General features: G+C 48.2%; 1 protein-coding gene across 2 annotated transcripts; it reads right to left on the bottom strand.

The window, feature by feature from the left end:
* Positions 1–663: 663 nt before the first annotated feature.
* On the bottom strand, positions 664–14,086 carry NCBP3 (nuclear cap binding subunit 3). Of its 2 annotated transcripts, none has more exons than XM_082201167.1 (13): positions 13,794–14,086; positions 13,125–13,190; positions 11,391–11,496; positions 10,012–10,137; positions 9,624–9,755; positions 8,266–8,357; positions 7,016–7,124; positions 6,576–6,675; positions 6,339–6,445; positions 4,579–4,873; positions 3,929–4,086; positions 3,076–3,243; positions 664–1,572 (listed from the first exon to the last, which is right to left on the bottom strand). In XM_082201167.1, the coding sequence occupies exons 1-13, from the start codon at positions 14,043–14,045 to the stop codon at positions 1,337–1,339; spliced, it is 1,947 nt and encodes a 648-aa protein (XP_082057293.1). In that variant the 5' UTR covers positions 14,046–14,086; the 3' UTR covers positions 664–1,336. The 2 variants fall into 2 exon arrangements, with proteins under 2 accessions (XP_082057293.1, XP_082057294.1); XM_082201168.1 differs by having other exon boundaries at positions 8,284–8,357; positions 13,794–14,085.
* Positions 14,087–14,613: the final 527 nt, after the last annotated feature.

The raw sequence follows: 14,613 nt of genomic DNA, 5'->3' as shown, positions 1-14,613 counted from the left end.
GGCAGCCTCGTTGTGTAGCCTGCAATGTTCTAGATTTTGTCCCACATGCTGTTTAACATCTCCTGCTGGGGTGTGTAGTACGGTTTTGTGGTGCAGCATCATCAATATGCAGATGACACCTTACTTGCTCCTCTCTGTTCCATCAGAATCAGGAGAGGCTGTGCAGGTGCAGCCTACAAACAGAAGCTCTGTCCCTCTCTCCACCTTATTTTGCATGCATTCAAGCAGCCATTTAAAACTTATTTGTTCCTGCAGGCCTCTATTAGGTAATGTAATTGATGTAACTGTCAACTGTACTTTATTGCCAATTGTGATTTTGCTTTGTTTTTAGATGTTGGTTTTGTGGATTGTTGCAAGCTGCCCTGGGCTCTTGTGAGAGGAAGGGCAGGGCAATAAGTGCAATAAATACTTCTAAGGCTACTACTACTATTACTAAGAACAATGATAATTTCAAAAGGGCCTGCACAGGAGAGGCTCTCATCAGGCACACTATGGGGCGGAGCTTCCATTCAATCCTATGCACACACACAACCATGTTATATATATATATATATATATATATATATATATATATATATATATATATAATTTGAACTGCACATATGAAACCACCATGGTAGCTTTCACACTGTAGCCAACAGCAAAAAATAAAAATCACAAATATATATATATAAAAGTTAGTATTTCCAATGCTGGATTCCTTTGAACGTTACAGATGGAAATAATTTTAAAGTTACTTTCAAAGACAAAGAAAAAGCACCTTTCAGGATTTCGTGTACCCTTTTCAGAGGCTTCCAACTGTTCAATCTTCATTTTAAGTAGGAAAGGATCCTGGAAACAGAAAGCCAGTTCTGGTGGGTTCTATCCAGCATTGCTGGCGTGGACTGTTGCTGCCTTCACTTGGGATTTGCGGCCAATATCATTCCGGAGGAGGAAGAGCAGGCAGCAGCGGCCGCTGGAGCTAGCCCTCAGAGCCTGCCCCAGCTAGCAACCCGCAGAAGGACCAAGGAGGTCATCAAGGAAAGTCCCAAATCCTTTGAAGGAACTGCTGGAACCATTTCCCCCTCTTAAAAGAAACCAGTACGTGGAAAGCCTAAAGAACATACAAGTCTCCTACAAAACCCCCAACTGCTTTCTAGGGGAACAAACACACAGACATTCACTCACACACTCTTAGCCAAGGTCACCTCTCTCTGCCCCGCAGGGCCACCTTGCACCGCAGGGATCGGACATTCAGCAGGGCAAGAGGCTCCTGGGTCACGCCGGGCCCGGCTCCCACTTTGGGGCCGAGGGCAACAGTCACCTGGGAGCGGCAGCAGCAGCGCCCCAAAGGCCGTCACGATTCTGTGTCTGAGCCTGAGCTGCTCTCCCGGCTGATTTCGATCTGCAGCGAGGGCAAGTTGTCAAGGCGGCTCTTCTTCTGGCGAGACTGCTCCTTCTCTTTAATGAGGGCCCCCCAAGCCCGCTGGAGCTCAGAGTCCTCTTCTTCGGGAGAGGCCGACGACTTCTCTGCTTTCTCGGGGACTTTCTCCTGCACCTTTGCTGCGGATCCTAAACGGGTCCATAAGTTTGCTAATAATATACAGAAAGAGAGAGAGATTGGAAGAATTGGTAGCAGCAAGGAAAAGGGGCACTCCCAGATAAGCACCAACTCCTGAGTGACACATTGCCCAAACTGGGGTTTTAATGAGTCCTGACATTCTCTGCACACCGAGGGTGAAGGTGAGGCTCAAAGTGTGGTCCCGCTTTACCAAAGCACCCCCCTCATTCATAAGAACTTCAGAACAGCCCAGCTGGATCAGGCCAAAGGAGGCCCACTGAGTCCAGCATCCTGTTCTCACACCAGCCAACCACATGCTGCTTCTGAGAAGCCTGCAAGCTGCCTTGCTTCCCCAGCATTTAGACAAAGGCATAAGAAGAGCCTGCCAATGGCCCATCTGGTCCAGCATCCTGTTCTCGCAGTGGCTCATTCCACTCGGCAACTGGAACCAAATAAAAAGAAAAACCCAACAGCATTGTTGCTCTTTCCTTGACTAGGCAAGCACATCTCTCTCTTGAGGGTAATACTGAATATGGGAGGGTGGGTGGACATTAACAGCTAGTTTGGGCGGGGGGGGGGAGGGAGAGAGACAACGAAGAGCCAAATGTTGGCATATGAAATATTTTTGACTGAATCTCATCAATAGCTCTACCTGGGACCTGGGACTGTAGTTCCACCAAGCCACTCTTCTCGGGGCTGGTGCAGATGCAAATAATTCTTGATACAAATGGCTCTTTCTGAAGCCAGACTAATTCAATACATTGCATTGTTTGAGTATATTACACCAGTCCTGGCCCAGCTGCACTGGCTGCCAATTAGTTTCCAGGCGCAATTCAAGGTGCTGGGTTTGACTTATAAAGCCTGAAACACCTCATGACCGCAATACCTCAAGGACCGCCTCTCTCCATATGAACCTACCCGGACTCTGCAGTCATAATCTGAGGCCCTTCTTCACGTGCCGCCTCCAGGAGAGATCCAGAGGGTGGCAACACAAGAACGGGCCTTTTCAGCAGGGGCTCCCCATTTGTGTTCTCTCCAGGAAGGTTCGGCTGGCACCTTCATTATACGCCAAGTCTTTGGCTGATTGATATTCTGTGGCCTTTTAAATGTGTTGTGGGAGGGGGAATTATTCGTTTGTTTTTGTTCTTATTATGTATTATCTGTTTTTATATTGTAATTTTATATTGTGAACTGCCCTGAGATCTACAGATAAGGGGGAGTACACAAATTTAATAATAATAAAGAGTTTCATCTACATCATACAAGAAGTACAAAGCGGAATTCTTGCCTTGCAACAAGGGGTGAAAGTTAGGCCAAGAGACTGATTCACCCAGTCAGCACCACCATGCTGAAATCCCTGCTCAATCTGCTTTTGCCACACTATCATTTCTGCCCAATGGTTGAGCCTCAGCGTACTTGGCGATTCTGTGGTCCTCTCTGGGCCACCATTATTTCTATAGGCAAGGTCGGCTGACATTATGTAGCACCTTCTCCCCCAGGGACATTATGTAGCACCTTCTCCCCCAGGGACTGACCTGACTTCTTCTCTCTGGTATCAGAGTAGAGGCCTTTCCCGTCCTGCTTGGGGATGCCCAGTCGACTGTGCACATCGGAGAGAGGCTCACGGTGGGATGTGGAGGGGCTTCCAGGTGGGGTGTGGGCTTCTGGGGAGTGTGGCCTCTTGCCAAGCCTCTGCCGAACATCTGGAAACAATGGAAGGAACAGTCATCCACTGGACTTAATTCTGCTTGCTATTATCCCCACATTCCTCCACCTGCTGCAAAGCACCCGTACCAAGCTGTGTGTATGGTAAGAAGACTTTGATCCAGAAGTCAGACGGAAGGGTAGCAGTGACAGAAGGGTGGAAGAGGATAAAGGTGGAGCAGAGGAGGAAGAGAATCCTGGGAAGGTGGGGGAGAGCTGGCCCAGGATGAAATTACGAAGCGTCCCCTTCTGAAATGGATTCTGAGAGGTAGCAATGAGACTCGTTGGTTTTCCAGCTCCGGGGTGGCATGAAGGAGCATGGTAGGTGCTGAAGCTGGGGATCTTCCCAGCAGGCAACTTTTAAAGATCAAAAGGGCCAATCAGAAGGCAAGATGGCAATCTGCAGCTTCACCAGATGTTTGCTTCACAGCAAGGGAAAATGCGAGAAGGAAACTGGAGGGTTGGGGGATCTCGGAGGTGACTTTGTTGAACATACAAAAGACATGAAACTCCTTCCTCTTTGGGCAAATAATTTTCTTATTTATGTACAATGCACTGTACTGTGTGTATTCAAACTGCTTCCAGGGCATTGTATATCCATAATACAAAAACACTTACAAAAACTAGATCTCCCTAAAGCAGAAGCAGACTGGAGCAGCCCCCTGACAGAGAGGACCCCCATACCTGATCTCACGGAGTTCAGTGGCTGGCGCGGGCTGGGGTTTCCCTGCCGCTTTTCCTCCAAGAGGAGCCGCACATCAGCCACTTTCTCTGAAGTCCCTTTGCTTCCAATTCGGTTCTTGATGTTGCTGGCTGCAACACTATCTGCTCTCATCGAGTTCCTGTGATGTTTAAGAAAAAAAGAAAAACAATTCCTAATTGGCCCAAGGCTTTCCAAAAGGCCTTTCTGCATGGGGGAGGGTTTTTTTTGTGGTGCAGGTGTGCCTGTTGGCGGTGGGGTCAATATTGCACGCTGGAAAGAAAAGGCTGAGGCACGTTGCTTTTGTTTCTCCTCTCTCTCCCAGTGTGCTCCCAAAAAGTGGTGGAGAGGATAGCAGATCAGGCCTTATACCAAAATAAAGATGCCAATTCCCCCTGCTTAGCTGGAAGACCCTCACATTCTGCCCCACTGAGCCAATGGGGATGCGCCTCCCAGGGAAACTAAAGGCCTTGAATGCAGAAGGCCCAGCCAGCCCTGGCCATCTGAGAAAGGGCAGAGCTCACACACTGGCACTCTGGCCACCACCTCCCCCTCCTGGCCCTAATGGGATGGCTCAGGCCACTGCTGCTTCACTAGGATGCCTTTCTGAGAATCAGAGGCCTAGTGGTAATACCTGATGCTCTTCAACTGAGACTCCACCTCGTCGGCATACATGGTCATCTTCATGCTCTTCTTGGGGGAGGGAGTGGAGATCATCTTCAGCTCCAGGTCATAGTCCATTTCATCCGAGTCAGACTCGCTGGCTGCGCTGGACCGCCGGGAGGCACTCCGCTCCCGCGACTGCTTGAACGCCTGCAGCTCATCCCTGTACTCCACAACCACCCGGTCGTCTTCATCCATGTCCTGATCATCATCATCTTCCTCCTCCTCTTCCTCCTCAATAGGTTCCTCAGGAACATTTACTAAACCTGCAGAGCAAGAAAGTCATTTTAAGAGACAGCATCAGAACTGCAGAGTTGGGAGGGAGCAAAGTCATCCAGCCCAACCGTCTTGGGAAGGAAACCCTTCACCACAGCAACACCTTTGAAGGGAGAAGATGTCCTCTCCTGGTCTCTGCTGGAAAACATCTAAAAATGGATAACTCGCCACCTTCCCAAGTATCCCAGTAATGGCTGGAAAGTCCATACTGGGGCAGAACCCGCCCTACCAAGGTGCAGCATGGGGGGCATGGGGAAATGAAGTAGGCAAAGGCCAAGGGCAAAATAAATAAATGGATCCATTCGCATCCCAACGCAAGTCTTTCTGCTCTGCAATCACCATCATTAATTGTACTCAATAGCAGAAATAATATGAAATGGATTTTAACAGTTTTTAAAAGAAGCCCTATAAATGGGCTAGCTGCTAATTAAAGTACAAGATCACAACTTCCAGAATATTGGTGGAAAGTTATTATGTTGGTTTTTAAACTAACTGTATAAGAATAAAATGGGTTTTCCTTGTATTCTTGTCAATATTGCATGGGTGTTTTAATTTTTTTATTTTAAAAAATAATTTCTGGTTTTCATAAGGAGTAATTTTTGTGCCTTCAAACGGCACTCAGCCAGAATTAGTCTGACTCAGCTTACTGGAACCATTTTTGTTCTCACAAGACTCTTCTGCACTTCCTTAAAATATTCATCCCTCACCCTGCCTGCTTTTCAGGGTGTTTCATTACAAGGCTTCCCTCTCCTTAAAGGCTGTTGGGTTGATATACAGTATTCTAATGCCACATTTCAGAGCCAAAGCCGCATGACACATGCAGGCTTTCTACATGACCTAAAACAGGGAACAGCAATAATGAAAAATCCAGCCCAATATCTTTTAATGACCAGACATTGGGCAGCAAGAGGGTCTTTTCCCCTTGGCTGTGTTCAGAGACCAGCTGCCTTTATAGCTTAACAACTGGTGCCTGAGTTTGCATCTTTCTTCCTGCCTCCATTTTTTCCTTTCAGGCCTTATCTCTTAGACTCGTTTGAAGGAAGGGAAAGTCATGTATTTTACTGATTTGTAAGCCACTCTGGGACCAACTAACCATGTTTTGAATAAGCACAGCAAATTAAAACAAAAAGGTCTTTGCCCAACACATCCTTGGGGTTCCCAGAGCAAACTGCATGACACCTCAAGCAGCCACACACCTTCAAACAACCAGAGGTATTGGCTTGAACCTCTCAAGCCCCTCAAGGCAAGCAAGGTCACCCTCTTCCCCAACATGCCGATTCCACAAGGCCCCTCTGCAAGCCAATAGCTTCTTCTGCCAAAGGGTTTTGCCTGCATGCAGAATCCAGCCGCTGCCTTTGTTTGGGAAGAGGAACCCTAAAGGAAGCCTTTGCTGTTCTGCTTTTGCAAGGCCCACAAACCACATGGGGACACATTGCACCTGTAGCTCTCAGGTACCTGAGTGGCGATGTTTGTAAGGAGGCGTGAGGCCAACATCATCCCCAATGAGAGTCCTTTTCTTAATCACGTCGCGGTGGAGCCTGCGTGAATGGTATCTCCGCTTCCTGGAAAGCCAAAAAGAGAGGACACAGCTGTCACATACACCACCACCAAGAACAGAAGGAAATACCTGTCTGTTCCCTTCCCCAGCAGGGTGGGTCACAGAGCTATAGGCTGCCTCCCTTCCTCACTCACCAGGAGTTGCTCAATATGCCTTTCATGCCTCCATAATTGGGATTCCCATATTTCATGTAATACTGGCTCCTCCTGGCAGCCCCAAGCTCCTTTTTGTCATCTGCAGGAGCAAAGCACAAGCTCAGGGACTACCGTCGGATACTTGCTTTAAAAGTGCCCATCTTATCAAGAGCACCCAATCGAAAACATTTCAAAAAACAGGATGCAATTTTAATCAGCAAGGCAGCAGCACAGGCAAGACACACACACCCCAACAAAGAAAAAGGCCAATGGAAGACTCAATTGCCATTCCACCCATCTACCCTCAGAAAATGTTGTGTTTTCATAGAGCATCTAAGACCAAGCCAGGAGGGAGTGGGAGAGTCCTGCTGGAGGAGGAACCGCCCATCCTGTTTATTTTTACACTAGAACAAATCATCCCTACAGAAGAAGCGCTTTACCTCTGGTAGCAAACCTCATGAAGAGCTTGTTGCCTTTGGCCAGTTTACTGGCTGGACGCAGGTCATTCCGCAACAAGGAGTCTTCCTCCGCCTGGGAGAGAGTGTCCAGCTGTGGAAAGAACACCTGTCAGGCTCAATCTCTCTGCAGGGGCGGAAACTACTGCAAAGGCCTGATTGTTAAAAAGCGGCAGCAATTTCAGCTTCGCCTGAAGACACAATTTGGGCGCGGAGAAGCCCAGAGGTCCTGTACCCCAGGGTTCAGAGACCGATGCCAGTAAGGGGTGGGGGAGGGCTTCTTGGAAGCATATGGCTGCCCCCTGAGTGGAGGAAGAAGGCTTAACCAGATAGGCCACTTTGGTGTGCTCCAGCAAGACTCTGCTTGCCTTCTCATGACATTCCATGGGAGCAGGGAGGAGAAAGAGAGTAGTGTTCTTATATGGATAAATAGCCAACTACAGTGGTGCCTTGCAAGACGAAATTAATCCGTTCCGCGAGTCTCTTCATCTTGCGGTTTTTTCGTCTTGCGAAGCACGGCTATTAGCGGCTTAGCGGCTATTAACGGCTTAGCGGCTTTAAGAAAAAGGAAACAAACTCGCAAGAACTCGCAAGACGTTTCGTCTTGCGAAGCAAGCCCATAGGAAAATTCGTCTTGCGAGGCGACTCAAAAAACGCAAAACCCTTTCGTCTAGCAAGTTTTTCGTCTTGCGAGGCATTCGTCTTGCGGGGCACCACTGTATTTGATTGCTGAAAGATGTTCTTCCTGGCAGCCTTAACATTATTGGTTTTTTATTACAGCTTGAAAAACAAGGAAAACATGAAACAGAATACCCTGTGGGTATAGGGTGGTATACAAGTGTAATAAATAACAACATCAAGTACGAAGCACTTTTTAAACATAAAAACTAAGAGAGAGAAAAGAAGGGGGGAAAGCAAAATACTTCTGATTCTTTGTCTATCAGCTATATAAACTTATGCAAAATACTTGCTCTTCTACTTTCCATAAACCATCCTTTTTTCAGTCCTCAAACCCAGATAGCAGTAGAAAATATTCCTAGGCAAATGGGGAAATGAGTACGTCTGCATCAGAAAATGTTCGGATGCCCAAGTGAAACATGCCTAATTCAGCACGTTTATTCTACTTTTATTCTTTAGAAACTGCCAAGTTCACCTAATGTTTATCTGACACTAGACCCATTCACTGTTACTAGTGAATTTTCCGCGGAACTATAAAGCAGTGAAAATTTCCTGACCCAGCCTCCTGCACTGACCTCGGTCTCATTTGTATGGTCGTCTTCCACCTCGCCCTCCTCCGCCTCGTCATCAGAGCTCTCTTCCTGTTTCTCTGAAATGAAGTGCACACAAAAATGAATGTCAAAAGGTGGTGTGTGCCATTGGATGATGTGCTGCTTCACCACCTCCAACTGCCACAACTCCATAGAAACCACCCCACGAAGTGGGATCCCTCCACAGGAAGGAGGGGAGAGGAGCAGGCAGCTTGTGCAACAACACACCAGCACCCTGAGCCACATGGGGTTGAGAAGCAGAAGTCCATCTACAAGAGGGAACCCAACTGAGAATGTTCTCAAGGTACAGCTTTGCTTTCTCACTGAACAGCGAGGGATGGTGATATTCGAAAGGGCACACAGCTGAAGGGCAGGGAACCTGCTCTGCATGCATGTGGCCCCAGGCAGCAGCAGTGGGGCTGGAAAGGCATGGAGCCCTGAAGGAACAGAGGATGCTGCCCTATGAGACCGAGACAGGCCTCTGGTCTCTCCAGCTCAGTACTGCCTACACTGACTGGTAATGCTCTCCAGGGCTTCGGGCGGAGGGGTGCAACCGATGTCAGTCTCGCTGAAATTTAAGGGCATAAGTGAAGTAACATCCATTAGTTTGAATGGCTTTGCTCTGAGCAGCACTAACAATGGTTGCCACCCGGGGGTTTTTCAGTGATTCCAAGGATCTGCATACCAAGGGGTTGCTCTGCCAGTGAGCTCAGGCCCTTTCTGTAAAACAGTCAACGTTGTCTCAGTGATGTAACTCAGTGCCAAGCAAGCAGTTTCATAAGCACATCCAACCTGGGCTGCAGGTTATTCATGACCATTGGTAGCCACCTTGAGGGTCCCATGTGCCAGGATGAAAATAAGACCACAAACATCAGTTTTTAATATATGACCCTGCAAAGCTGCCTGATGCTGCCAGATTCTGCTGGCAGCTATGGCAGCTCTCAGAGGTCTTTCCCAGCCCTGCCATCCAAAAGTCTTTTCTCCCTGGTGACAGAGACAAAACACACTGAACTTTGGACCCCTGGGCTTTTGCCACCCCGCTTGTAGCCTGCCTTTTCTTGAAGGAGCTCCAGGAAGCAGTGACTTTACAATGGGATTTCTCCTTTCCAAGCCTGAGAAACAGTGAGGCCTTGAACCAGCACTTCACACAACCGAAGGCAATACTCCAACCAGTGTGCCACCCTGGTTGGTCCCAAGGGTGGCACTCCAGAAATGCACTGAGCAGCTCTGAGTGCAGGTGCCCAGGCGAGCCATGCCTCAAAGGCCAGAGCTCAGGGACTCCCTCCCCAGGGACCAAGGAAAGGTCAGCTTCCAGAAGCATCTACCTTTCTTGCTTGCCTCCACCACCGCCACCTTCTTGCTGTTTTCTTGGGGTTTCATCTTCTCCTCCTCAGGCATAGAGCTCATGTTGATGAGCGCTCGGGTGGCTGTTACCTCGTCAAGCCAGACAACGTTGCCTTCAAGCAAAGCAGAGAGCCAGTCGGTGGCCCAGCCAGATAAAATGACAGTGCTGCAATGTCCCAATGCACAGGGCAAGCATGAAGCTTTGTTACGGTTTGTCTTGTGCATGAGGTGAACAATCCTGCACTGCTAGCATCTAAACACAGAATGGGGAGCGGGGGGACATGACAGACAGACAGACAGACGGAACTGGGACCAATTCACCCCACATCAGCCAAGAGCCGGGGGGTTACACACCCTCAAGCAACTTACATGAAGTGTCATCCAGCCACTCGATGTGAGCAGGAGGATACTCCTTGAAATAGGCAAAGATGTCCTGGGTGCTCATTTCATCAACACCACAAACGTAGATGGTGTCCAGCCGGACTTTCGGGATGGCTGCAAAGAAACCCATTATCTCCTTTAGCTGCCAGCAACAGGAGGCAGAAACACATGATGGGGAAAAGGAAAGGAAGGGCACGAGAGGCCTCACTAAGTGGCAATGATGAAAAAGTCATTACAATTTGCAGAGAGGCAAAGAACCGCAAGAGAGGAAGATGGTGGGGAGAATAACAACCCACCTCATGAGACATTTTTTAGGGGCAGGGTTTGAGATAAACTACTAGACTATTTTATTTTAGAATGAGTCAGTTATGTTTTAAAGAGAGGGTTTAAAACTATTTGCATTATAGCAGCACTTTCTCCAGTTTATTGATAAAGCTGACTCTTCCTTCCAATTTTTAAAAATCCTTTAGTTTACTACAATGCTGGTGTTTTTTGTATTCAGTATCATTTCTCTCGCCCTCTCCCTATATATTCTCAACAGGCAAAAGCCAAGCTCTGTTGGGCTCAATCTCCAACATGGGGGCATATTTACGTAGAAAAAAATTATAAACCACTTAATAGTAACAAGTCTAAGCAGGGTACATACATTAATTCTCAATAATAAAATCACCCCCAAAATAGGCATACATAACTAGATTATGCCTGTGTTACCAAATGAAACAGTATAGTTAGCATGCCTGTCTAACAGCATTTGCAGTTCTTGTTTAATAAACTGGGGCATTTATATTTCTAAATTTATTAACAGTAAAAAGTATATTTTATATGCTTATGTATAACTTAACACATGAATATCGGTATTATTTCTGTGATCATTACATTTTGAAGAACATAGCAAATTATGCTTCTTAGTATTAAACTAAGTTTAGAGCTGGTAAGAAATAATGCCTATATTTCCATTTCCTTTTAAAAAAAACAAAAAACCCCAGAAAATACTGATTTTTCCCAATGCTTCAAAATTTCCAGAAATTTTATATAATGATGTCCCCACAGCCCCTGTTACACATGAACACTTTAAACATTGTAATCCAAAGTGCTCAGCCAGAAGGCTCCACATATTTATACCACAAGTCATTTCATACAGATATGATAGCTTGTGAAAAACTAGAAGTTTTCTGTCATCAGCCTCTTCTCCCAAGTAAATAGATTTTATTGCTTTATAAAACAAGAAAACTCACGAGGAGGAAAAGCCCCTCCTTCACAAAGGCCAGCTCTGGAATCCCCTGATACAGAAAGGAGCCTGAAGCCCGAGAAGAACAAGATCTCTTGTTGCTTAAGCCACTTTCTAAGCCACACACAGCTCCAAATACCTTTCTTCACCATGTCTCGGTCCAACGCCACGTTTCTTTGTGCGAGATTCACCTCTGCACGGAAATGAAAACGCTTTGCTCTTTGCTCCTTCTTCTCGATGGCTTCCTACAAAAAGCAAAGGCATCAAAAGGAGAAAGAGCCGGCTAGTCAGGCATCATAGGCAAACCAGGAGTCATAGAGCATCTGGCTCCAGACACAGGAGGAACAGAGAAAGTTCATCACAAAACCCTACAGCTAAATCCCTCGTCTGACAAAGGATTGCCTCATTACCTGACACAGAACAGCAACAAAACTTATGGCCTGGTACTTCAGGAATGACAGGCCTGTTCCCTTACAACAAGCTTCCATGCAGTTTGGACATTTCTGCCTCTCCCAAATTGGGTGACAAAATCCAAAGTAAGTATGGTGGGTGAAGTAAAACCTAGAGTCAAGTTAGCATTGCAGCAAAAAGTGCCCAAAGGAGTGGCTTAAAACAGGGATGCAAACATCTGAGGGAGAATGCTGGAGGCTGGCTTTTGAGGTAGTTACAACAGTTTGGTGACACAAACTCTCTTTGGGTTTGATGGCTGGAATCTTCCTCTCAGAAGACAGGCGTCAACTGGCATAAAAGGCTGTTTGGAAGCAAGTCCTAGCTCTACTGCTAGTACCAGCAGACACCCCCCCCCAACAAAAAAGGGAACAGTTTCCTTTCTGAAGTAAAACTCCTCTTATAAAACAGGGCAGTAGAGGGGCTTTGCAGCCTCAATGCCATGACACTCGGATACTTCGTGTAGCTGTGACACAGCCATCCACAGCTGCCAAGAACTGCTTTCCAGCTGCCTAGGGAGGTCTCCCCTGCTGAGAGCCTGCCTCTCTCCACCTGGCCTAGGGCAGGGCCTGTCTGGCCTCATAAGGATTGTTGCTGCGGTTGCTGCCCAACAAGGACTGGGGTATTTTGGGGAAAGTTTTGTTGGGAGTTTTTGCTGTTGTTACTGATATTAACTTTTTGCATATTTTTATGTGGAAATTGTTCAGTTTGGTTATGTAGATTTTAATGTGTTATTTTAATGACTATTTGCTATGTTTGTAATTATGTAAATCTTTTCATATTGTAAGCCGCCTTGAGCATTGTTTTAACTGTGAAAAGGCGGCATACAAATAAAATGATGATGGTGGATTCCCAGCAGCTGCCACCTTACGAGCCTCCTACATGTCCAGAGGTGGCATTCTCAGCCCTTCAAAATAATACCTACATAGGCTACAAAAACACAGAAAGAGCCATTTGGCTCAACCCCTGTAACAAACCCAGCCTCTTCAATAAAGCATTACAGCACAGAAATACCGTGTGCAACAGCCAAAGATAGCTTGTATCACAAACATAAAGGTGCCCATTATTAACTGAATGTGTAAAAAACTAGCAACATAACAAATGGTATATCAGCTGTAGAAAAATAGACCAACTGAGTCTGAAACCCGCCATTTGCTAGAGCAGGCATCTCCAACCTGTCAATCATGATTTACCATTTGACCGTGGGACATCCCTTGTTGATTCTGGATGATTGCATGATACTGAAAGCTCCCCCCCCCCGCAAAAAAAATAAATCAACAACAAGCTTGACACCTTTGGTCAATCCAATGAGAAAATCACTACCAGTATTTTTATGGTGGTAGTAGACTGCAGTCTCTTGGGAGTTGGACATGCCTGTGCTATAGCTTCAGATTTAGTGTAAAACCTCCAAGCACGCACGGAATACCTTTGAAGTGACATCAATCCCAGTGATGAAGCTCCCGGCTTTGTTTTCATATCTTCTGCTGGTGTCCTGAAATGAAAACAAAATCATAAGTAAAGCAGATAAGCAACCTACAATTCTACATCGGGCCATACACAGGTGCTGCTTTTGAGGCCTCAGAAGGCCAAAGGACACCAGACGAGAAACTGTTTACTGATAAAAGAGGGGAGCCCACCACTGCTGCCCACCTTCTGTCGAGAGCTCCAAACCAGGTGACCTTCTTCGTAGGGCCAATTCACAAGGCCGTTTCCACCTGCTGCAGCTTTTCCCTCGGCCAGGGCAAAGGGCAAGTGCAGCCAGGCGGCTCCCTCTGCCAAGCGACAGAAACCCACTTAAAAAACAAAAGCGGGGCCTTCTTGAAAGCTGACCCCGCTACCCCCGTGTTACGTGGGGCTTGAGAGTGCCACGGGCGACCATTTGTCTTCCGAGCTCTCGCCGACCTGCCAGAGCCCGGCCCTGAGTGAGGAGGCGGGTGCGGAGGGGTCGGAGGCCCCACCCATCGCCATGCGGGGATGGGGGGCACGAGGCCCCTCTACCTGTGGTGAAAATGCACTCTGCCCATGCCCAAGGGAACTCTCTCCTCTCTCCCGACTTTGCAGGCCCAAGGCCTTCCCAGCCCCCTGTCTCCGTTACCGGCAGCAGCTCCCTCAGCGAGCGCCGAACCGGCACCTCCAGCTCCTCCTCTTCCCCGTCGTCGTCGTCCTCCTCGTCTTCGTCTTCTTCTTCTTCTCCTCCGGCGGGGGCGGCGTCGGGCGGAGGAGGCGCGGCGTCTGGGCCCGGCGGGGACGGCCTGGCCTGCACCACCAGCAGTTCGCCCTCCTCCACCTCCATGGGCTCCGGCTCGGCCGCCTTCACGGAGATGCGGAGGCCCCGCACCGCCGCCATCGCCTCACGAAAAAGCCGCCGCCGCCGCCGAGGGAGGGAGGGAGGGACCGGAAGCAGGAAGGGCCCACAGAGGGAAAGGCAGCACCGGATGTCCGGAGAGAGCGTCGCCGGAAAACGGCAGGGGGCGCCGGTGCAGAAGAGAGAAGAGGCACAGAGCGGGCCCAGGACGAACACCGTCTCGTCATCGCCCCCTTCAGGCGCGTCTCGGAACAAGACGTACCAACAGTAGGGTTTAGGCAGGGCCAAGCTGGCGGACTCTGACCGGCAGCCTCTTCGGGGCGGGCAGGGAGCACGTTCTTCTCACTGCAGCTGCTGCCGGCTTCGTCATCTCGGGTCTGCTTGTCCCCTCCCTCCATAAATCGGTCCAATCCGTCTCTAAACCCATCCAGGTTGGCAGCCACCACTGCCTCTTCTTGTGGCAGAGAGTTCCACAGTTTAATTCTGCGCTGCTGCGTAAAGAAGGTCCTTTCTCTCTTTTGCTTGCGAATCGCCTTCCCTTCAGCTTCAAGGGAGCAGTCCATTTGAACTGGGGCTAGGAGAGGTTTTCTCCCAATCCACTTTTTCTGCA

Source organism: Podarcis vaucheri (assembly GCF_965113315.1).
Source record: "Podarcis vaucheri genome assembly, chromosome: 15".
Taxonomy (NCBI): domain Eukaryota; kingdom Metazoa; phylum Chordata; class Lepidosauria; order Squamata; family Lacertidae; genus Podarcis; species Podarcis vaucheri.
The sequence above is the reverse complement of the archived record's forward strand: the minus strand, read 5'-3'. Positions and strand labels throughout refer to the sequence as shown.